At 42.3% G+C, this 24,315-nt stretch overlaps 2 protein-coding genes across 17 annotated transcripts; both read left to right on the top strand.

Moving 5' to 3' along the window:
- Nucleotides 1-327: 327 nt before the first annotated feature.
- spi2 (Spi-2 proto-oncogene) lies at nt 328-2,212 on the top strand. The gene is made up of 4 exons (XM_057022363.1): nt 328-628; nt 739-903; nt 1,021-1,150; nt 1,561-2,212. Exons 1-4 carry the CDS (start codon nt 626-628, stop codon nt 1,866-1,868), a joined length of 606 nt encoding a protein of 201 aa, XP_056878343.1. The 5' UTR covers nt 328-625; the 3' UTR covers nt 1,869-2,212.
- A 1,346-nt stretch (nt 2,213-3,558) lies between these two features.
- Nucleotides 3,559-23,868, top strand: mybpc1 (myosin binding protein C1). 16 transcript variants are annotated; one of them, XM_057022233.1, is made up of 34 exons: nt 3,565-3,807; nt 6,456-6,482; nt 7,468-7,539; nt 8,163-8,372; nt 9,409-9,456; nt 10,799-10,840; nt 11,272-11,313; nt 11,698-11,808; nt 12,146-12,294; nt 12,376-12,493; nt 12,584-12,635; nt 13,522-13,578; nt 15,584-15,750; nt 15,835-15,967; nt 16,992-17,000; nt 17,229-17,353; nt 17,482-17,587; nt 17,718-17,884; nt 17,965-18,130; nt 18,206-18,312; nt 18,386-18,522; nt 18,679-18,838; nt 18,917-19,021; nt 19,105-19,293; nt 19,745-19,879; nt 19,961-20,128; nt 20,230-20,318; nt 20,399-20,591; nt 20,735-20,874; nt 20,947-21,106; nt 21,254-21,390; nt 21,476-21,662; nt 22,494-22,532; nt 23,172-23,868. In XM_057022233.1, the coding sequence occupies exons 1-33, from the start codon at nt 3,786-3,788 to the stop codon at nt 22,511-22,513; spliced, it is 3,750 nt and encodes a 1,249-aa protein (XP_056878213.1). In that variant the 5' UTR covers nt 3,565-3,785; the 3' UTR covers nt 22,514-22,532; nt 23,172-23,868. The 16 variants fall into 16 exon arrangements, with proteins under 16 accessions (XP_056878220.1, XP_056878213.1, XP_056878221.1 ...); XM_057022241.1 differs by lacking the exon at nt 8,163-8,372; XM_057022228.1 differs by lacking the exon at nt 22,494-22,532.
- Nucleotides 23,869-24,315: the final 447 nt, after the last annotated feature.

Here is a 24,315-nt window from a genome sequence, read left to right as displayed (position 1 = left end):
TTGCCATATGTTGGAGACAATTGTAGCACTATTAGGGTTTCTTGAGGCAGGACGCCATAAGTGAAGTTGTAATGTAATTTGTAATTTAAATTTAATAAATGCATTGATCTGCAAAGTTTCCCACTTTTGTGTTTCATCTTACCGACGTAATAATTTTAAAAAAAACAACCCCCCCCCCCCCCTCCCCTGTGCACAGGCAATAAAACTATCCTGCAAAAAACCAGAGCTGTCTCCATTCTTATGAAATATTACAACAGGCCACAGGGCTTCTGAAAATCTGTAATGTTGACACATCCTGTGAGGAAAAATATGGCAGCTAGTGTGTTTTTTCCTGAAAAGAGCGTTTTGTAGATACTGCCTCCAGGCCAGGTCTTATCTGGTTCAGCGGGGAGGATGTGGTCAGTGCTGGGAGGCTTTGTTGATGGGTTGACTGGTGCTGGCGTTGGGGCTTTGTGGGATGGTGGTCATTGTTACTGCAAGCCTGGAGTACAGAAAACATCTGCCGTTATGCAGAAAGCCCGTTCCTGCCTGCGTGGGGGTATAATAAGAACCGGGGCACTTGAGCACCTCAAAGTCAGTTTTATCAAATCCTCCCAAACTGCAAGGACTTTCCTGCTCATTGGTGATGGTAAAGAGTGGATATATTGCTGTGATGGCTTTTAAACCACCTTTAATGTTGTAATTTGTGAATTGAATTCAAGGCCTGATTTTGATTTTTGCTTTTTTTTGTCTTATTAGGATTTTCAGGAGACTCAGTCTGATCTGGAGGTTATCTTGGAGTTCCTTGAGGAGTACTACAAACAGAACACTTTGAACACCCTGTCCCCTGTTACAGTGGACAAGGAGAACTGGACTTTAGAGGAAGATTCATGCCGGCAGTGTTGGACTTGCAGCGCGCCACCTGTAAGTATCAAAGTGCATCCTTTGAAACCGCATAAGACGCTCGCTTTGGATACCTATCAAAATGTGCACCTGCTTCCTCTTTCTGTCTCCCCATCTTTCCCTAAACCTGCACTTCAGGCTTTGCTGGCACACGACAGCCCAGCAGCTGGCAGCCAAAGCAAATCAGCAGTGCCGTGCGAGCGTGGGTCACGGCCAAACATTTCAACGAGACAAGCAACCAAACACCCCACCACAGCAGCAGGGAGTGGTGAGTTCTCCTTTTTATGGTCACTGGATACTGTTATTACTCGTAGCCAGAGGGAAATATTATTAAGTGTGCAAATAAAAGGCCTGAAATGAACAATGGAGCCCTGCGTTTTGTCGCTCCATTCCAGGTTTTACATATCCATCAGATAAGTTCAGTGGTGACAGCTTAACTATTACCCGAAATCCCCAGATATCTTTCTGGTAATCGGTTTATTCAGCCTTAAATTTGGTCTATTGGCACAGTTGGCTCATTTGTTAAAAGATTAGTGTTTTCTATTAAAAACAGCCACCCCCTACTTAGTAATAAGAGATACTGGTTGTCCAACAGATAATAAACGTTGGTCAGAGTTGTGTGTTTCTTTTTCTTCTTGGATTATTGCCACCGACCTTGAAAGAAATTGTTGTTTGCAGGTAGGAAGGTGAGGCTCTTTCATTTCCTCTTTGAGATGCTGGAGGATCCAAACATGTCCCACTGTGTATCCTGGGTACCGTCGGCAACCGGCGTCTTCCGCTTTTCCTCCACGAACAAGGACCAGGTGGCGGCACTCTGGGGGCAGAGAAAGGGCAACAAGAGGCCGATGACCTACCAGAAGATGTCTCGCGCCCTGAGGAACTACGCCCGGTCTGGAGAGATCTTCAAGGTGAAGAAGAAGCTCACCTACCAGTTCAGCCAGGACACCCTGGTGTTGTTGCAGAAGAGGCAACGAGGAGACTCATAGACGTGTCTAGCTAAAGTCCCTCGGTGTGAAAAGCTCTGACATTAAAGTAGGATTTGAGATAGCGAGCCAGTGCTAATGCTGGTATCTGTCTTTGTTGTAATTTATTTCTGATGAACAATCTCTGGCCCGAAACACCAGAACGCCATGTAAATACAAAGATCTGGTGTTGTATCATTGCTACATTCTCATCTTGCTGGAACATACCCTATGTGCTGCATCCAGCCAATCTGTTTGTCACCCTATTTAATCCTATTTAGCATATTGTAATCAGCCATAGTTAACTGGCAGTTTCAGGGTTTTACATTTGTTATTTGTTTGAGGTATAAATATTTTTTTTTACAAAAGTTTAGTGATTCATTTTTTTTGTTACATTTTACATCTTATATCCCATCATGGCAGCAAACCGAAATGATGGTGGGGTGGGGGGTGGGGGTTTCATTGATGCTGAAGGGGCACCTGTACTGGTACATGTCTGACGTGTTCAGGCCTCTGAGCAAAAACCCGTGGCTCTGGTAGCTCAGCTTTAAACCAGCAGGGGCCAGCGTACTCCGTCTCAACCCCCCTCCACCGCCTCTCTATTCTTTTCCTGTGTGGTGTGACCTCATGGCTAAATCGCCTCTGTGATGCGAACTCTCTGCAATACCAAATGGTTTTGTGCTCTTTGTAGCGGACCCACATGATACTTCCCTAAGCCTAGTATTTACTGCTGGAGCCCACTCCAGGTTATAAATGGGCTAACTGAGCTATGGGTGTCTGTTACCAAGAAAGGCCACATGCTGGACTTTGAAACAGTCATTTAAGGAAAGACAGTTTTGTTCTGTTTTTTCCTTAAAGCTTCCACATCACAAGATACAAGAGCATAAGGACTGATGTCACCTATAATTCCAACAGCCTTGTTAACTCTCAGACACATCACCTGATTTATGCTGTTGACGTGCTAAAAGATTCTCCAAAAACGAAAGCAGTCCCTTCGACACAGATCGATCATAGAATGCTCTTTTCATGTCCAATGTACATGTCAAATGTCAAGGTTTGTGATAACTTTCTAATTATAGGTCTTACGACCAGCGCTCAGGCTTTTCCTTGTATTTATTTGCCAGGATGGAAAGCCAGCTGTTCTTGGACAGCGTACCGACTGGATTATTTTGATCCCTAACATCAAAGGTCTTTGTTATGAATCTAAGGGTTTTCTCTTTGGTATCCCAGGTGGGATCAACTGCAGAGTTGCGATGGTGGCACCTTTTTGCTTCAGTCCGACATTCTTCTACACTTCTCCAACTCCTTCGAAAGTAAATCCCAGATCCTGGGAGGAATCACGCAAGGCTAAACAAATCAAAAATAATCACTTATTGGTTATGTGATGAAATATTTTCACTTTCAGTTTAAACAAGCACAATCTGGAGGGATTATCTCACAAAAGCAGCATGGCAACTTATCTGGGAGCTTTGCAACTTCACTTTTGTACGTGGCAATGAATTTGTGGCAAATATAAGCATGGCAAAAATCAACATATTTGAAAAAGAATTTGGCTTCCTGTAAAATTAATGCCTAAAAAATCATCAGACTCTATTGAGTCCACCAGAGAGAGAAAATGTGGGTGCTGGACAGAGAGATACCATCAGTTACAGAGAGGAGGAGCATACCATCCCCTCTATATAAGGCCTTAAAGTCTGGCCCCCGTGGATCTGTCCATGGTCCCCCTCTCCTCCCCCACTGAAACTTTCAATCTATATCACAGTGCCCAACTCATCTCCCATCAATCTGGTCCAAGGAGACCTAGAGGTTTGTGTTCCTCTCCTGTCGCGACATCGGCTCTGCGCTTCCCGGCCGCCACACCTCACCGGATCGGCAGAGACAAAGTGACGGCATCACTCTACTGCACCGTTTGCCTCTTATTTTCTTGGGAAAAGGCTCAAAATGCCAGAGCCCACGAAGAAAGGTAGGAATGTAGATAATGAAGACAGTTAAACGATCTCCCTCCACCACCAGAAGAGCATGTGTGCTAATCTTCTGCATGTGCAGTTTGTATGGGTTTAACAATTTAACAAATTCATTTATCATCCCATGTTAAACTGCTTGCTGTTAAGAGGAGCAGAGACACACCATCCCATTGTGCCTCACTTTTGGGCTTGTAAGAATCCCCAAAGTGACTTTGCCTTTGGTATTGTATTACTGATGAGTCTCTACCATCCAGACCAGGGGTGCACCACAATAATAGAGCATTACTAACATATATCGGTGTTGTTATAATTCTAATGTATTTCCTTGGACATTGACTGGAAAGACACAGAATGATACAGAGAAACCTGGTGGCATGTCGTCAGACACAAATAAAGAACTGTGATTAATGTTGCAGTTGGCCAAAGGTGGAGATAAATCCCAGTTGTGGTTCCTGGCGAAACAGCCAATTCTGTTCCCCTAGAACTGTTTCCTGCCAATTCAAAGTATCAGGTCATCTCTAGCTCCTCCACCCTATAATGTCACTCATCTGTACGTCCATCAACATTCCCCCTTAATCCGACCTCGTCTGTCATTAAGATATGGTATTACTCCCACCCTCCCCATTAGCTCAGCGCTTTGGGGCTTGGCCATCAAACCAGACGTGCTCATGTTAGATGTAATGGAAATTGTGTTTGCATCTTTTCAGAAACGAGACCTGTTGCTAGTTATTACTAAGATGTCAACTATGGTGTGCACATGGACATTAACAGAATAGACTAGGGACTATCTATTTCTTTTCTAAGCGCCTAACATAACACTCTTCACATAAGAGCGGTGAAACAAATATCCATTGGGGGAAACAGGAATGCTGGGTCTTTTGTGGTCAAAAATTTAAAAACAACAACAACAAAATCATCTAGTTATGCATAGCTGCGCCCACTGTGTTCATCCAGTCCCATAAACATTTCTGATCCCCTTCAGAGACAAAGCCGAGGGCAAATAAAGGCATAGGATTCCAGTCTGTTACTAACACTACCCAGAAATAGCTGCATATCCCAGAGAGGCAGATAAATGAACGTACAACCGTATTGTTCCTTAAATGAGTCTGAACAGCTGAAGAGGAGGAGGCTGGCGCTGTTGGTTTAGACAGCACCCTCTCAAGCCTTTAAAAAGTCTGAACCAAAGATGATGCACTGCCGTAGTCACCCACAGATCTCTTGGGACAGGAATTCTTGTCCCTGGAATAGTTCAGAATGAGAGCGCTTTTAATCCCCATTCCTTGTTCCAGCTCAGATCCCCTTCTCCTCGCTCCGTGCTGCACCCCAAAACAGACATACTGGATCATTTAGAGGTCAAGCACATCCACATCAAACCGCCAATCCCCAAACTGTCCTCGGTACTGTAGTCAGTCTGGGATTTCAGCCACACACAAGCACATGTCTTCACCTCATGATATTTACAGTCATTAATGCCATTCACCCTCCCTGGGGTCTGATCTGCACAACAGTATCTCACAAATCAGGTGCTCTAAGAACCTGTCAACAGCTAATTGACATCCAAGAACAATTCCCATGTCTGGACATGAAGCCTGGTAAAAAAAAAATCCTCATCAGAATCCTCAACAGAATTGTCACTCACAAAAAGGCAGAGTTAAATAAAGCTCCGCAACAGGAACCAACATAGACAAGTCATTTTATTGGAACAATCACTGTCTACAACAGGAAAAAACACTGCCAGCAAGCTGCCAGCAGTTTGAGTCATGCCGGAGCCTGTATGAGCCCTTCTGTCTGCAAGCCAGCAGGGGTAACAGCTGAAAATACCTGCAGTGCTGTCAGCTGCGGTGGTAGTCCTCAGAGGTAAAACAAAACCTTTCCCCGCTCTCATTATCTCAACACAACGAGACAGAGCTGCGCTCCTGGGGGGCATGATGCGACCGCACAGGATTGTTTTCCATTTGCCAGTGACATTGTTTTGTAGTGACATGGGAGTGCAGCTAATTTTGACAAGGGATGAGTAAAGGGAATCATTACAATACGGCCAATAAAGGTGGAATCTAATAGTTCCAGTTGGATCCATTTTCTTTAAACCACTGATTGAAAAACCAACTATTAATAATTGATCCAAATGTTTCTATTAGGCAGGAAGCTCAGGTAGACCCTGGCTCTAGCGGGGGCTACCGCCTGGATGGGATATCTCTTCCAGATCACGAAACCTGGCAAGGTTGGGTAGTAAAATACTGGGAAAAGCTTAGTGGGGGATAATTTCAATCACCGCATAAACGCTCATGTGTTCCACTAACCAACTAATAAAAAACTATTTAAGTCAGCCAAACATTGTGCACGGAATGGTGTATAGATACTCCAATCTTGCTCTGCCAGGGGTTTTGAATGTCGTATCCATGCATGTTTCTTTGACTAACACCCCCCACCCCCCAACCACCCCCTGACGACATTAGTTTCATAAGTCCCGACGAGGCAGAGGGCAAACAAACGGTGTGTCAAGAGGGCCCCAGTCATAATTAGTTAAGATTACAGTCAAAGCACCAGGAGCCAGTTATCCCAAAACAAAGTCAACACAGTTTGGCATTATTTAAATAAGACAACCATCACGTTTGACACTGATCTTTTTGTGTTTTGCTTTTTTTAGATGAGATGCCAAATGGCCAGCCAGAAGGTGAGTTCATAACCTAGTGACCCCGCAGATTAGAGCTGATTGATTAGCGATAGTAACATATATAATCGATGCAACTAAGGCAAAATGTCATTTAAAAAACAGACCAATTGACTTTTAGCCATGCCTATCAAAGTGACGTGGCGTGACGTGAAGGCCGCTGAAATGGGCGTGAATGTGCAAACACGGCCCCGTCGGAGTGTAAATGTGGGGCCAGCAGTCAACAGTGCATCCGCGCTGCTCCAAAGCGGTCGGTGGTGACGAGAAAGCCAGTCGATATCTCTGGCATTCCTCACGCCGTCCAGCTGATCCCTCTCTGTTGATTCAGCTGACGCCCTAGCCGGCCCATGTGAGGTGGTGCAATTGAATTTCGCCAGTGCTCGGGTTTGACCTTGGAGCTACAGCATCTTGAGGCTCCGATGGGGGTGGGTAGGCGAGCTCAGCTAAGGCTTTGCTAAAAAAAAAATAGTCTTAGCATTAAAAAAATAATAATTCAACTATCTTTAAAAAAGAGTTAAGTAATAAGGTAAGACGGGAACACTTCCTGAGATCAGTATTAGAAGAAGCGAAGAGTTCTTTCATTGCAACTGTGTCATATATATAAATATAGATTTCTACCCTGCCTTGATTTCATTATCTTAACTTGTTGATGTGTTTGTTAATGTGCACTGTATCTAAACCTTACATTTACATAAACCTGATTTTGATGCATTAACAGCATATGTTTTTCATGTATGGAGAGCAATTGTTATTTCTTCGGGGTGTTTCTTGTATCAAATGAGAAGGAAAACTAGGTCTCAATGTTCTGAAGTGTAAATTTCTACTGTATGTACGAGGTGAGTGGGTGTAGCTGTGCCAGCTCGTTCATGTTTGTCTTTGTTGGTGTGTATGTTGGAGTGCGAGACTGAGAGAAGCAATGCCGATGCTGAAGCTTTGTGCTTATCAAAAGCAGCTGTTCCATCCTCCACTATATTTGTCACATGCTCAGAAAATGTTGCCCCAGACAGTAACGGTGCCCCGCCCCTACCTGAGATTACCCTGGAGGTCTCTCCACCCCCAGGTGGGTAAGACCCACAGCCCCATTACTCGTCCCAGAATGTGTCCCATCACGTGTTGGTTTGGTGTGCCATCACGTTTTGTTTTGTTTTTCCTTGTTCACTGAATGTGTGAGCGGTCTGAAGCCAAGTTTCTCCAGTATAAATTGCTCAGCACACGGTGCAAAGCGGTCATTAGCTTACCTACTGTGCACACATTCACATGCTTGTGCATCTTCCATACCTGCATTTGCCTTGAGGGTGCGCATGCATTTGTATTTGCATTACTGTGTGAGCATTTGGGGAGGCAGGGCTTTACTGATTCTATTAATTGTACTCTGATCAGCCACTTAATTTTATTAATACAAGCAATATTAGCTTTTACTGGCCACAGGAATCAGTAAACCCGTGCCCACTCGATCCATTGCTGCATAGATAGGCGATGACCAGGTTAGCAATCTGGACATTAATGGTTGACTTGCATTCAAAGAGCAACATCAATGAAACATGAACCTGGGCTTATTTGACATATTAGCAGGCATTTATTTGCAGTACATATCTTGTTCCTTGTGGCTACCTGGTCATCTGCTATTTATATAGTTATGCCTGTTGCCTGCTGCTCCAGCCTAGCGCTTTGTCTGCCGTACAGAGGCAGCAGCAGATGGGAAAGCGGCAGAGGAGACTGATGGGAAGAAAGCAGAGCCCACAGATTCTGAGCCTTTACAAACTGGAGTGGTTCGAGAATCGAGCCCCACTGAGAATGGCTCAAACCGGCCAAAGACTGGTGGGGTTGGGGTAACAGAGCAAGCAGAGAACAATGACGTTGCAAGGGAAGTTAGTCCTTGCTCTCCCCAACCTGGTAAGTAAATTTGTTAATGTTAAAGCAGTCCCATTTCTCTCTTAGAATGCATGTTTCCCCTTTTAGCTTCAAATGCTAATGACAGAAGTCCTTTACTGGGCAGTTAATGGTCCGGCAGATTAGCGGCATGGCAAAACAGTCCTTTTGAATGTTAAATTAACTGGATTTAATCTTTAAAAATGCCATAGATATCCCACTTTACTGTAATAGTAATGCATGTAGAATAAAAAAGCAATATAATTACAATGACTAAAGCCTTAATTGTGTATTGTGGGAGTAGTCAGATGTCTTGTAGGACATAAGCTAATATAGACTAATTCATTAATACTAATAGATAATGCACCGATTACCAAAACTGAAAAGGTGAGTATTCAATTACCTCATTACACGCAGGAAGTCATAAGAACAATGAAAACATCTATAGAAAACAGTACCGACAAGGCGGCTGGCTGGTTTTCTCGGATCGAGTTGATACCGCTTGGGTGAAAAGCTGAAATTTCAGGCTTTGGCTTGCTCATGGGCATATATACCGTATATATATCATGTGTGTGCACGCTGAGATGCTGTTGTTTTGGTGGCTTGAGGAGCACAGTGAGGGTAAAACTGCCCCAAGCCCACTCTGCTTAGCTGTCCAACATGGAGTCTTACGGGACAAAATTCTTTCTTGCTCCCAACTCCTTAAGTGACGAAGCCTATATGTAAATTTGATGCTTAATAATACATTTCTTCCACCCTAGAGGTTAGCCCGGTTAAGCTTACGTTATTGGCAACGCCATCTTGGCTTGAAACATCAGTGCTGGAGGGATGATGTCACACTGTGAAGCCTCAATTGTCTTTGTTATTTGATGGGTTGGAAGCAAGTATGTGTTACACAGGATGAAAATCAAATCTTGATCCGTCTCTTCCGAAGGCTGCATGTTATCCTCCATTTTTGGCATGTGAATCGAATGCCTCGTTGGCTTGTAGGTGTGTTTTGCAAGCCAGCGATGGACATCTTAATAGGTGGGTCCATTTGTCAATGACGCCTTCATTGCAGATGATGATGCGGCTACAACCAATACCCCATCCCCAACACCCCAAACAGGTTGGTACCCTTAACAAATGCTTCCTAAATCAATTCAACAGCTACAAATTTGATGAAAATCACAGAAATCTGGCAACAAGGCTGAAATTTAACCTGCAGCGTATTTTACAGTAAATCATGTAGTAACAGATCTCAACGGGCGATACACTTTATTTGAGATTGACTTTTGCACCCAAAGTTTAAATATTCAGATGTATGTCTGCTCACTGGCATACATGTCGTAAATGTGTGACTTTTAAAAGCAAATGCAACTACAAAAAGTTTCTTTTACCCTTTCAAATTAAAGGCATGGATTTGAATTGCGTTCTATGTGACTATGGTGTTTAAATTCCACTAAAATATAATTTCTATGTAGTTTAATGTTACATCAGAGCCTCGTTGGGGCAACAACTGCTGTATATTTTAAAGTGATTAATTGTATTCTGCGATGTAACATTAAACTTGGGAGCTAATATAAAGTTAACACGTTGTTAAAAAAGTTTTTGGAATTCACTTCAGTGCTAACTTGCTGTTGTGGGAAAAAAAAGCTCCAATTCAAGTAGCATTTCCGGGTAAATATCAGTATTTTGGATGGTCTTAAAATTACATTTCCCCAATCAGCAGCAAGCCAAGTCTGTACCTTGCAACACATACATAAAATTCATATGTTTGTGTGCAAGCATATATCAGTGTAGATATGTGGTTGACATGGCAAATGTGCATTATCTCTAAAAGAAAATCATTATCAGAAGCATCCATTAGGTGCAGAAGCTATAAAAACTTGGCCATTTTTCATATTCTAGAATCTGTTCACACTCCCAGTTAATCAAATAAAGAAAGTACATGTCAGATAATGAGGATGGAGGTGACTTTTGCCATCCAAGAGTCATAAATCTGATGTCCTGACACAAATCTGCACAAAAACTGTCGAAAATATACATTGTTAGCCTAGGAACATGTATATTCTTACCATTTTGGACTAAAAATCAAAGTAAAAGGAAGACTTTGGGATCCATACACACAATCTAGAGATGTATTGCTAAGGACCAAGTAGCATTAAAAGATGGAAGGGGAGCACCCCCTTTCATTCATAAAAGTTGCCCTTTAGGTGTCCACTTGGCTGCTGATAAAACTCAATAATGTGTAAGTTTCACATAAAAAGCTGCCATAAAAACAGGGACAGAGACAACAGGAAACAGGTGCTTCAGCCACGGCTCATGTTGGCGAAGGTCTCGCACATCAATAACAAATAGTTCCGCTTCGAGACACTCGACAGTCACGGCTCACCAACTGATGGATATCAATCACCAAACCACCAAAACCAGCTCATTAATTTCAATGACAACTGTGCTTTTTTTCACAGAGGAAGCCAATACGCTCAAGAAACTCTCAATTGAGCTGCCTAGTAAGAACGCTCTGCTAAATCTTTCCACCATTTTAGTAGCAAAACCGTAGCCCACCCTCAATCAAAATCACCCACTGAACATAGGAAACATGGTGCAATCATGTTTATTTCTAGATTATGTGTGTGTGTTCTATGTAAAAATGAAGAAAATGATTTCTTTTAATGTTCCTCCCTAACAAATGATGACCAAACGTGCATCATTACAAACATTTAAATAATAATTCTATGTTTTTCCAATGTCTTACTTACAGAAGCATGTTGGTTTTGATTTTTCCCTGTGGAATTCTGATCATACTTCCGGCATGTTTGATCCAGAATTCCTCCTGTCTACTAGATGCTTTTTTCCCCACATGCGTGTGTGCTTTGCTTCAGTGGACTTTACAGTACTATTTCTTACAATATGCTGTAAATTTCTCTTTGTCTTTGTTCAGATGATAGCGTCCCTGTGCCAGCCATGGGGAGAAAGGACTCAGGTAATGAAACGGTAGTCATCACGGTAGTTTCTTTTTTAGTAGAGACAGAAAGTTACTGGGGAGTGTTGGATGGACAATTTCGCCTATCGTAAGGACAAAGAAGATTGGATCATCCTGCAGTTAACTGGATGAGGACCTCACAATCGTTTTTGTGCTTCCCTATTGTCCTTTTCATGCTTTCCATGTTGCGAAGAGCTTACATTTTGCTGCTGAATGAATTGATGAGTGAAAGAGAGGACATGTATCTGTCTGTCTGTGTGACTTTACTCTGGTGGTACTTTCAGGTGGGTGTAGCAATTCCTCGACTGCGTTGCTTCATCTCTCCTTGAACAATGACAGTCGAGAACATTGTGTCACTGAGTGTCTTTCGTTTAAATCAACCAGTTTGGTCTCTGGGAGAAGGCCAGGCCCCCGAGGAGCTGGATAAACCCATCGAAACCCCTCCACTCTCAACTTTGCTCATCGAGCAGCCCCAAAGTGCCACCGTCTCAGTGGGTGAGCTAACCATTAAAAGGTTGTCCATGGCTGCAGGCAGCTAACTGGAGTACCTCACGTTGCATCTGACTGCTTCCTCAAGACAAAACTGTCCCTTCTGCCACCTGCAAAGAAGGGAAAAAAATTATTTTATAATAAAATAATTAATATAATATAATAAACACAGTTTATCCACATTTAGACCTGTGTGCTGTACAAAAACAGACTTGATTTCATCACCTCGTACCCAAACAGACTAGCAGATCTTTCGATCTCAACGCCCTTTTCAACCACAATGCATGCATTTCAATACAGTGCAGCAAAAAGCCATTTAATTTGGGGCTTCCTGCTTCTAAAGGTGGAGACGCCAGCTTCATTGCCAAAGTGGAGGCCAAGGATCTCCTTCGCAAACCCACCATCAAGTGGTTTAAAGGAAAATGGATGGATCTGGCCAGCAAGACTGGAAAGCACTTGCAGCTCAAAGAAACATTTGACCGACTCACAAAGGTAGAGCCTCTGCAGTCATGCACACAAATAAAATGCCACCTGTGTGAGTACCGGCTGACCCGTCACACTATTTATTGTCAGATCCACACATTTGAAATGCACATTATAAAGGCGAAAGACAGCTACGCTGGGAATTACAGGTGCGAGGTCACCTACAAGGACAAGTTTGACAGCTGCTCTTTTGACCTGGAAGTTAAAGGTTCGTTAAAGCATTTAAAAACACCTCATTCATTCTGATGTCTTCAAAAGCTTCGGACTATGCGTGAGACGTGCTCTTACTGTCTTACAGAATCTGGACAGGGCTCTCAGAATATTGATATTCGATCAGCTTTCAAGAGGAGGTAATGAAAAACCAATCCATAAATCATGAATGGAGGCTTCAGGACATAATTACACCTAATTAAACCATAAATACACCTTCCACCTTGCTTTTGAGAATAGGAACAGAAGTGACCCAAATCATCTCTAAGAGTACCTTGATAGAGAATGTGAACTGGTCCTTTGCAGAACAGTGTTTTAGTCTTTTGGATTTTTAAATGTTCTTGTTGGAAATTTGTCAGAAGCTCCTAATAAAATTCCAACCTCTGTAAGTAATAATGTTTAAACAGTCTCAGAAAACACTGCTATGGTCCATAAATCACCCTAGGCAGACACTGATGATAACCACAGGAGTAGCTAGCAAAGGCACTTAACCAAAGTGTTGATCATAATAAATAGTAGTAGATAGTAAAAAAACAAGGTGGATAAAGTAGGCGCCTTTGTAGACTCAAAAGAAAAAGGAAAAAAACTGCTCTTGGTACATAAAATAAACATTTCATCAACATGTAGTGTTAATGTAGTGCTTGTGACATAGTGGTTGCTATGTCATTGACTTTTGTAGAAGGTAATCTCAAGTTAACTCCAAACAAAAGGCCAACATTTGGGGTTTACATCTTGCTCCAAACAATGTGCCTGAAAAGCAATGCAAAGCATCCCATTCTGTCAGTAATGCCATTGCATTGCTGCGGCAACGGTGCTCTCGAAACACCTTACACAAAATACAGTGTCTTGACTTTTATCATTAAACCTAAAAAACAAGGCATTTGTGTAAGAAGCAATCGTTTGTTAGCCCTGGGCTAACACAGCGATCGAGGCCGCTTTGCGTTGTGCTTTTCGCATTGTTTTGTAGTTCCTGTCACTGGTTCAGATCTGATTAAATCTTTATTAATCTCTCCTTATTAACAACAGCAGTGAAGGACAAGAAGATGCAGGAGAGCTTGACTTTAGTGGTCTCCTAAAACATCGGTGAGAATCACATCCCGACCCTGCCTGAATTTTACTCCTTTGACCATTTTTTAAAAACCTTTTTTCCATTTTTTTTTTTGCTTTTTGGATGTGCTTCTTTTACCTTGGTAAATTTATCAGGTTAGGTAAACAGCATTACACATATTTTAGATAACCCAGTTCAGTGTACAATCCTTTATCCTTTGACGCAATGCAGCGGCTAAATTGCACATTTATTGTGGGCTTGTCTCTTCTTCTCCCCTACATATTCAGAAATCAAAGGTTAGTAGAGAAAACTGTTAGGGTTTAAAAACAGTTAGACCTTACTGCGGGTGAGTACTTTAATCCTGTAGAGTCCCCAGCATGACATGTATTTCTAGGAATTGGACGCGCAAGAGTGTTGGCCAACTGTAGTACGGTAACACTTTATTTGAAGGCAACATTCCAAAGTGCTCAACGGACATTAATGATGGGAATGGGCCTCATTGGACAGCTCTTCATGGAAACATGGATCTGTCTTTATGAGGCGGGGTGAAGCATTTTTCATCATTAATGATGCCGTAAGGGGCCGCGGGGAAATGATGCTGTAAAATAGTGTTATCGCTACATTGTCGTTTTTATTTCAATTGAGAAATATACGGCAAATACCGCCGTGTTTATTTCAGCTTCCTTCACCACAGCCTGGAAATAAACAGAACAGAAGGGCAATCGTAGAATAGAATAATACTGTACGTTATTTACCCCAAACCTTCTGGCCGTTTGGGGAAAATGTCTATGAATGGCTAATCGGATGGTCTTTACGTAAACTAACAGATGCACTCATGCCCGGAGCAATGTGATTTTACTAAAATGGACCTGACATCTTTAACAACTCATCCTTTTCATCGTCTAACAGCCTCACAGCCTCTCCGACAGTGTGAAAACACCAAACAAAGGGATGGGCCAGTTTATAAGAGGAATATAAAATGATAAATCACATCCTGTAGGGCTCAACATTATTACTTGTTCCACTTATATGCTAATGATAGAGAAAAATCTTGTTCTCCTTTGATCTGAAAACACGCACGGTTCTTTTGTTCACGCGGAAACAAAGTTTGTCAATAATGGTTAAAGCTGCTGCAGCAACTTCAGAGTGGTAACTATAGTTACTGGGTACTTCTGCCCAGCAGTAATCGCTAACTGAATTGTTTACCAGGAAGTCAGTGTGACATTTAAACTCAACTCAACTTTATTTGTACAGCATTTTACAACAACAGAGTATGCCAAAGTGCTGCCAATAGAAACATAGGTAAAATAAACAAATATATAATGAAATACACCAAAAAAAGTGGGAAATAATACGCTGCAGCCTTTCCTACAACACTAAAAAATTTGTTTTGGGGAGGCTGCTGACAGAAAGTGAGTCAGGCTGCCTGATGTGTCGGGGATTCCACAACCTTGGCACAACAACTGAGAAGGCGCGGTGGCCTCTCAGCTTCCTCCTAGATGTGGGGACAACCAACAAAGATTGAACTGCCAACCTGAGTGCCTGAGAGTGGGCGAAACAATGCCGCGGGTCAGTCAGGTGAATAGGGGCAAGACCATGAATTTTGAAAGAAATTGCTCTTGTGTTTGGTACTAGTTAGAAGACATGTGGCCGTATTTTGGACCAGCAGCAGTCTGGCTAAGGCGACCTTTGAATACATTGTAGGAAACGAGGCAAGATGTAATTAAAGGGTGAATTAAAATCCCAAAGTAATGAGAAACAAATGACAAAACCTCAGCCAGTTGTCACTGCACACTCAACATATGTGGCTTTAACCCTGCCAAACTTTAGGCAGCTCAGCGTGCCCATCCCTTTGTGTATTGTGTTCTGAGGAACGCTCTATTGGAAGAGGCAAAAATAGCAAGACTGGGATAGGGATTAAAACTAGAGGTTAGCTTTAGGAATGTCTTCTGTTCTAGACACAAAAGAGCAGTTCCTTAGAACACAGTCAGCTGTCTGAGTCCTCTACCTTGACAACTTTTCCCTGATTTGAATCACTAGAGAGCCTAAACAGCAGGATGATACCCCGGAAGTTGATGTGTGGGAGATTCTCAAAAAGGCCCGACCAGACGAGTATGAGAAAATTGCCTTTACATATGGCATCACAGATCTGAGGGGTCTGCTGCGGAGGATGAAGAAAATACCAAAAGAGGAAAAGAAAAGCGAAGGTAAAAGCTCTGAACAGCCATGAAATTTGATTTAAAAAGAGTCTTGTTATTAACAGTTGCGGTTGTGAATTTTATCCTTGGTAGCTTTCGCTAAGAAACTAGAATCAGCATATCAGGTGGATAAAGGTGGGAAGATCCGCCTGTTGGTTGACCTGGCCGACCCCACTGTTGACCTGAAGTGGTACAAGAACGGACAGGAAATCAGGCCTTCTCCCAAGTGTGTAACACATTTTTCTTTACATTCTCTATTATATATCCGATATATACCCTCCTGTATCCCGTGTATCCTCCCTTTCAACCCTTCAACGCATTTTTTTTTTAAGAAAATGCAATTCATGTGCCGCATTCCCCATCTTAGTGATTTTGTTGTGTTTTTATCCTGCACATTGGTTTGCATCTTTAGCACACATTTACCCTCCTTATGTGAGTTAGAACCATATGACAGAACAGGGCAAACACACAACCCTCCTCCACATTCATGCCCGGGTCTCTACTGTGAACCATTATCGTTTCAAAAGAAGCATCTCTCTACTAACTCTAATGTGGCTCTGATCAGTCTACATATAATGTTGCATTTACAGTTGAAGGGCGGTAAGATTGTACAAAAGGCCTCAGAGCTACATTTGGGTAGAAAAAGCAGGTTAACTTCTGTTGTTAACTGTATATGTGCTCCTCCATACAGGAAAAAGGTGGTACCTCCTTCACAGGTCTTTACTCAGGTTTGGCTTTGCAACAGATTTAATTAGATGCACAAATTCAAGTTGACTTCTTGTTGTAAATTATTCCTGGGTGTGTCAAAATGAATGATAAGAACCGCCACCCCCTAAACGTTTTTATACGTTTACGTTTTTTAAAATTAGCTGTGCCGGCCGGGTCCTTGCGGCAGAAAGATGACAAGCTAGCTTTTCAGAAGTTAAAGCGGACATTCTCTGCAAAATTGTTAGCAGACTGGACATCAGAGTGCAGCATGTAGAGTAAGAATCAGTTAAATGGTATATATGACTACTGTACATCTCAATCTCATCTGTCCAAAGCCAATCAGTGTTAAAGCCATCTGGGAGGTTATTGCTGTTTTCTGGTTTCTGTTCTCCTGTGCCGTTTTCTCCAGAGCTGAGACATTTACCTTTCCAGGAATGATGTCTCTTTGTCTTTGTCTGTCTTTGATATTCCTGTTTACCGTAATTCCCTCCTGTACTCTCCCTGTGCTCCGGCCCTATTCCGGCTCTGCTGCTGACTTTAAGTCAACGGAAGTAAGTCCATCTGTCCAGTCATTTATACCTTCCCCATGAGTTTTGATGTCATCCTTCATCTGTTTTTTTTTTGTCCTCGTTGCGAAGTGATCTCTATGCATGTAGCATTCATTTTAAGAACTATTATAGCCATAATAACAAATAAGCCAAATGGTTATTTCTATATGATTTGCTGTATGTAGTCTGATTCTAGTGAGACATTATGTGAATATCAAATTACTTCTTCAGGTATATTTTTGAACACAAGGGCACACAAAGGATTCTGGTCATCAACAACTGCAACGTAAATGATGACGCAGCCTATTCTGTTGCTGCTGGCGAAGAGAAGTGCTCCACAGAGCTGTTTGTCAAAGGTATTTTAATTTAACTTACCGGTATGCATGCACCTGTATTTTATGCACCAACACTATGACATACTGGTCTGTCAGAGTAAAATGATGTCGCTGCTTATTTGCATTGCATTTGTTCTGTCTTCTCTAAGAGTTACCTATAAAGATAGTTAAAGGTATTGAGCCCGTGAAGACAACAGTGAACGAGAGGATTGAGTTGGAGTGTGAGGTGTCAGAAGAGGGTGCGCAAATCAAATGGTATGTCTTCTAGAAGAAGGAGATTAGGCTTGTTAAGTTTGGAGGCAATATAATGTAACTTGGTTATATAATGTAACTGAGTATACAACTGTGTTTCTGTGTGTGCAACTATTTGGAATATATTTTTTAGGATGAAAAATGGCATTGAAGTTCCAACAGGAGTCCGCTCCAGATACCGTGTTAAGGCTGAGGGAACCAAACACTTTTTGGTGATTGATGATGCCTCCAGAGAGGACACCGGCACGTATTCCGTCATGGCTACTGGAGGCACATCGGAAGCTCACGTACAAGTTGACTGTATGTAGCCTCCCGGTAGTGTTAGTATTCTGGTATAAAAGCACTCTTTGACCTCATTCTCTATACTTTCGTACTGTTAGTGAAACCGCTGAAGGTGTATCAGGACCTGCAAGACATGACAGCGATGCTGGGTCAACCCATCAAGTTGCACTGCGAGATTTACCCAGGCAACGTCCCAGGTCGTTGGTACAGGAACGGACAGCTGATTCAACCCAGCGACCACGTCAACATCATACACAGGAACAAGTAAGTAACTTTAATCAAGGCCCGTGCAGCCGGATGTTTTACTTTGAAGCTAACAACTTCATTTTTGATTGCTAGGGTCCATCGGCTTGAAATCGAGAGCTGCTCGCTTCACGATGCAGGGGATTACACGTTTGTTCCTGAGGGCTACTCACAGAGCCTGTCTGCCAAAGTTCACATCATTGGTACAAAACCATTCCAGTCGGTCTGAATTATACTAATAAGGCAATACCAACACATTTTTTTACATTTCTGCAGACCCTCCAAGGGTACACTTGGAAAGCTTGAACTTCCCAGACAACACAGTCACAATTGTGGCAGGAAATAAACTCCGGCTGGAGGTCCCCATCAGTGGAGAACCAGCTCCCAGGGTGGTGTGGATGAAAGGAGAGAGGGTACGTTTGGAGTCATCTAGGATGCTTTCACAACTACGGGCTTTTGTCCAGCCCCAGTGACTATGATTCCTGTGTGAACCAAACAAACAAACACAAGATACAACAAATACAACCACGTGACTTAAAATAAACTTCAGCTTCTCTTGCTGTTTCCAGGTGATTCTCGAGACTGGTCAGCGTGTCCGAGCTGAAACCTACGGTGACCAGACAAGCTTGACAATTGATGTCACAGAGCGGGAGGACACTGGCAACTACAAAATAGTCCTGCAGAATGAGGCTGGGGAAGCCACAGCCAGCCTCAAAGTCAAGGTTGTAGGTAAGTTGTGACAAAAAGTTTAAATCCATCCACATGCAGAACTGCAGTCTTCTAAACTCAAGTTTATGTGGTCAACAGACATCCCTGACCCTCCAGAGTCTCCCTTAGTGCCAGTGGTGGGTGGTGATTGGTGCTCTATGACCTGGGATCCTCCGAAATATGATGGAGGTTCGCCAATATTAGGTAAACATTGGATGCCACTTCCAAAAATATCATAAATTCACACATTGGCATCATATATCAGAAGGTGATTTGGTTCTCTGCAGGCTACTTCATTGAGAGAAAGAAAAAACAGAGTTCCCGATGGATGAGGCTTAATTTTGACCTCATAAAAGAGACACTATTCGAACCTAAGAAGATGATTGAAGGCGTGCCGTATGAAGTTCGGGTCTTTGCTGTGAATGCAATCGGTGTGTCTAAGCCCAGTGAACCATCCAAAGCCTTTACGCCTCTCGGTGAGTTTCTCTTCAACTTTGCAATTTGAAAATGGGATGCTTTTGCCAATACTTTTGTCCAGGAAATTATTTAAAAATAATAATAGAGGAAACTCAAGTGGCCCTGTGGTGGCACTTGTGTGATCTGCCCTTGGTAACCCAGAGGCACAGCTGTTGCTTTCGATGCCCCACCATCCCAAGTATTCTGACAGTGACCTCCATGGGACATGCGGGAGCTTTAGGAGATATTGAATATGTCTTTATAATGGCTGCCAAATCGTCAGTGGATTAGAGATTTAGGAGATCAGGTCTGTCAGAGGGTTGAACAGGAGTTAAAGATGATTCAGTATACAAGAATAGCAGGGACTAATGAGATCTGACTGTATTCCAGCTAGAGTGGAATATACTTTGGTTGGTTTTTTTTACCATCATACAAAGTTGTTGACTTTCCTGAACTTTCACATCCATTCAGCTGTGACCAGTGAGCCCACCATGCTGGTCGTAGAGGATGTCACTGACACCACGGTGACCATAAAGTGGCGCCCTCCCGAAACAATCGGAGCTGCCGGTCTTGACGGCTACTTGGTGGAGTACTGCATAGAAGGAAGTAAGCAAACGGTGTCCTCTAAACACACTCAGCAGGATGAGAGTAAGTATTTAAACCAAACCCTCTGTTTGTTGCCCACAGCTGATGACTGGATTGTGTCCAACTCGGAGTTGACAGAGAAGACCAAGTACACTATCACCGGTCTTTCTCCAGGGTGTAAAATCACAGTTCGTGTCAAAGCCATCAATGCAGCTGGAGCCAGCGCTCCCCGGACCCTCCAGCACTCTATTCTGGTTAAAGAGGTTATCGGTAATCTCCTTTGGCATAATCCCAATCGGTTTATTACAAATTTTAAGATAGAGGCACAAAAGCTATCTAGAATAATACACAAAAGGTTCTTGATCCCTCAGAACCACCCAAGATCCGTGTTCCTCGACACCTGAAGCAGACCTACACTCGCAGAGTCGGAGAAACCGTCAACCTTGTTGTGCCATTTATGGTAGATAAACATTCAAAACAGTTCTTTCAATATTAACATCATCTCTGAGCAGACTCACAATCAGTGTGTGGGGTCTACAGGGAAAACCTAGGCCAAAGGTCAGCTGGCTTAAGGAGGGCAAGGATGTCGATCCTAACGTTAGCATCCGCAACACAGAGTGTGACAGCATTATCTTCATCCGTAAAGCAGAACGTAGCCACTCTGGAAAGTACGAGATGACTGTGCAGGTTGAAAACCACATGGATACAGCCATTATTGACATACAAATTGTAGGTGAGTGAACGACCCTTTGCAACTCAGTTGTCCATGGAAAAAGACGGATCCAGAAAATACTGAGTTAGCAATTGTAAGCTGTTTTTAACAGTCATGATTTCAATGAACATAATAAGCTACCACTGCCTGTCTGTGATTATCAGATCTACCTCAGCCTCCCCAGTCTGTGACAATCGAAGATGTTTGGGGAGGAAATGTCGCCCTGGTATGGACCCCTCCAAAAGACATTGGCAACGCCCCAATAACAGGCTACACAATTCAAAAAGCAGACAAGAAGACGATGGTAAAACTGATTCTTCCCAAAACACACAAAAGTAAAACAGCAAATAATGCACATGTGCTCTGATCTTCAAAGGAATGGTACACGTGCATTGAGCACTACCACCGCAATTGCATCACCATCACCGAACTGGTGGTTGGAAATGAATATTTCTTCAGGATCTTTGCGGAGAACATGTGTGGCCCAAGCGAAACTGCAACCCAAACCAAAAAAAGTGCTCTCATTGTCAAAGAAGGTAACTATGTAACTTCCATGGCTCTGGGGAATGGACAGCTCTTGAAAGATAGCATTGTGCTCTCTGTTGAGGGAGATACCACATCGCATAGGAAACTCATGCACACTCATTTGTATCATGCAAAAAAAATGCCACCCTACCCCACAGGTCTGCAGGTAAAAACGCAGGATTTTGAAGATCACGACTTCAAAGAGGCTCCGAAGTTCACGCAGCCATTGATCAATACTTTTGCTATTGCCGGCTATAATACTACTCTGAACTGCAGCGTCCGTGCCAACCCAAGGGTAGGTAGGAGACAGGTGCAAGTGGTATGTCCATACATGGTAAATACACATTAAATTGCACTTAAATACAAATGATCTGTTTCAGCCCAAAGTTATCTGGATGAAGAACAAGATAGCCATCATTGATGACCCACGCTACCGCATGTTTAGCAACCAAGGGGTTTGTACTCTGGAGATCAGGAAGCCCAGCCCCTACGATGGGGGCATGTACACCTGCAAGGCCATCAACGACCTGGGTGAAGCTCAAGTGGATTGCAAGCTCGAGGTCAAAGGTCAGTGTGGAACTGGAGGCAGGCTTTGAATCCCACCCAGGCACCTCTTCCAACTCCAACCAAGTCTGGTTTCCAAAAGCCTTGTTTCTCTCATGTAATTCTCATTTGTGTAAATGCCTTTTGTCAGTGTGATTTTAAGGTATCTGCTTCTTAAAAAAAGGCAACCCTCACATCTTAAATCAAAATACTATGTGTAAACACACAAAATTGGCTTTTGGGAACCTGCCCTGCTAAGGTAATGTACCGTAGCATTTGTGCAATTTGTTGCGGTTTACGTAAAGGATGACCACACATCCAGCGGACATGTAAGTATATAACTGCTTTGCACCAGCTTCTTATAAACTTGACAAGATGACGTCAGACTTTTCTGAGACTTACTTTGCTTTTACAACATCACACTAGCTAAATTAAGTGTCCAATAACTTTGAGGATAAAGGAGTTGTGTCCACAGCCACAGTCCAGCTTGAGTTTATAAGGAGCTGGTGCGAACGTCCCCTCGACATCATTTATAGAACACATGAGCAATAATGAGAAATAATCTGATTCATGTGACACTATCTCATCACCACCACCACATGGAGCGCATCCTCACCACATGATTATCTCTGGTCCGCTCCAGCCGGTTCATCTTGTTCATCTACTTCACACACCTACAGCATTTCAGCAGGCATGACATATAAAACTACGAGGTTTACATGTTTTCTTAATCTCTTCTCTACAGATTCTTGTTAACTCATCATATCAAAAAATTCAGTCATAACTCAGCAGGAGTTCATGGTGGACACACATAACCCCATGTTGTTAACCCCTCTTCTCTTCTCTCTCCTCCAGTCCAAACTCAAGAATTGTGAATGTATGTTCTCACGTAAGGTAAGCTTTCATATGGTTATGGCATATGAAGCTTATGTCACTCATTATGCATCATTCAGCAAGCATGTCACCTCACTTTTTCTCAGCGAGACAAGGTTTGCATGACAACTTCTGCCCGAGCTGTTCCTCCAGCTCTGCTCTTGGCTGGCTCTCTTTCTCGACAGCGTTTTTCAATTTTTTAATCAATTGTCATAGCTGTCGGATAAGGTGAGTAAAAGGGTTCGCAAATTTGCAAACGAGCTGCCGATAAATTGAGACCGGACACGCTGAGTGTTTTTCTCTGAAATACTGAGGAAACAACACACAGTGAGTATACTGAAAGGGTTACCATAGTAACTGGAATTTCCGTGTGTTATGCTGGTTTCCTTTTAATTAAAGAAACATTTTTAGCAAATTTGGAAACAATTTGGCATTTTGTTATGTCAGAAATCTTCTTATCTTGTGATAACCTATGACGTTAAATGTCAGATATATGCTTCTGCAAGCCTGTGGCTGTTTGTTTTGGGGTTTTTGATTACCAAAGTGCAATGTGTCCAATTTCTGTTGAGCATATTACCACTCCTGCTCCTTTTCTGTTAATTCTTCTTGTGAGCAACTTAATCTTCCACAATATCATTAGTCCTTCTTCTCATCCCTCAGGAGGCTTCACATTCTATGAGCTGATGCAGCGTGGAGTACCCCTTCATCTGATCAACCAGTACATGAATGAAACAAAGATTTTGGAGCAGGAAAAGTAAAATGGGACAGATTGCGAAATGAGACACTTTATATAGTTGTGCAGACATGTCACCACCGGTGAACCTCCACTTTCCCCATTCAGCTGCTCGCAGGCAGGGGAAATAATTGTGGAAGTAGAGAGACAGGTGTGAAGCAGGTTATGCTGGTCTGTGGTTTGGTATGCTGTGTACAGATTAGAGCTAACTACCATAGATGAAGTCACCTAATAACTATGTTACCCGTTTCAAAAGCCGTGTCAACTCAATTGCATGTCAGCAGTGATTTGATTTCTCACAGGGAAACACACCTTGTTGTAGAAGGCGATAACTTATCTCTGGGAACTATGTGAAGAGAAACTGAGTGTGTATAAACTAAATTTTGGAGTTTCATGGTGTGTCATACTGTTACACAGCAAAATAAAGCAAACTATCGGATGAATAATTTTGTAAACAGTTTTATTTTGGTATTATTATTTTCCCCTCTTTTTCCGCCCTACACTATATACTGTACTGCATGACACATTATAATATTTGGATTTAGGCTTGGTTAATGTGGTGTGCATGCATAAAATTTGTAATTATGTTCCATGGATTTCAATAAAAAAAAGTAACAAGAACAACCGCATTTTCCAGTGCTATTTAAATGTGTTTCCCTTGTAATAATCTGTCGGAATAGAGATAAAAGCACACGTTCATGAGCACCGAAACGCAGTGATACCATCAATATAAGGCTAAATAAAAATCATCCAGCGTGCATAAATTAACGTAACCAAAATGGCAAAATATAGTACTGTTGTTTTACCAAAAAGCAGAAAAATATTTACATTATTTTTTATTAAGATGCCAAATTAGAGTTTCTAACTTCTCATAAAGAGTCAAAGTTTAATTTAAATGTTTCCCGATTAAGTAGTTTAAGAAATCTTTTTAGCTGTATATTTATTTTTCTGAGAATGTGAGGGGAATTTTAAATTTAAATGTATAAATTGCACCTGGTTGTTTATGATATACTTGTACAGCTATATTTTCCCCGAAAATGTCAAAGATGAAAAACACACACAAAAAAAACT

This window comes from Takifugu flavidus, chromosome 22 (assembly GCF_003711565.1).
Source record: "Takifugu flavidus isolate HTHZ2018 chromosome 22, ASM371156v2, whole genome shotgun sequence".
Lineage (NCBI taxonomy): Eukaryota > Metazoa > Chordata > Actinopteri > Tetraodontiformes > Tetraodontidae > Takifugu > Takifugu flavidus.
Note: the sequence above shows the minus strand (reverse complement) of the source record. Positions and strands in the feature narration are given on the sequence as shown.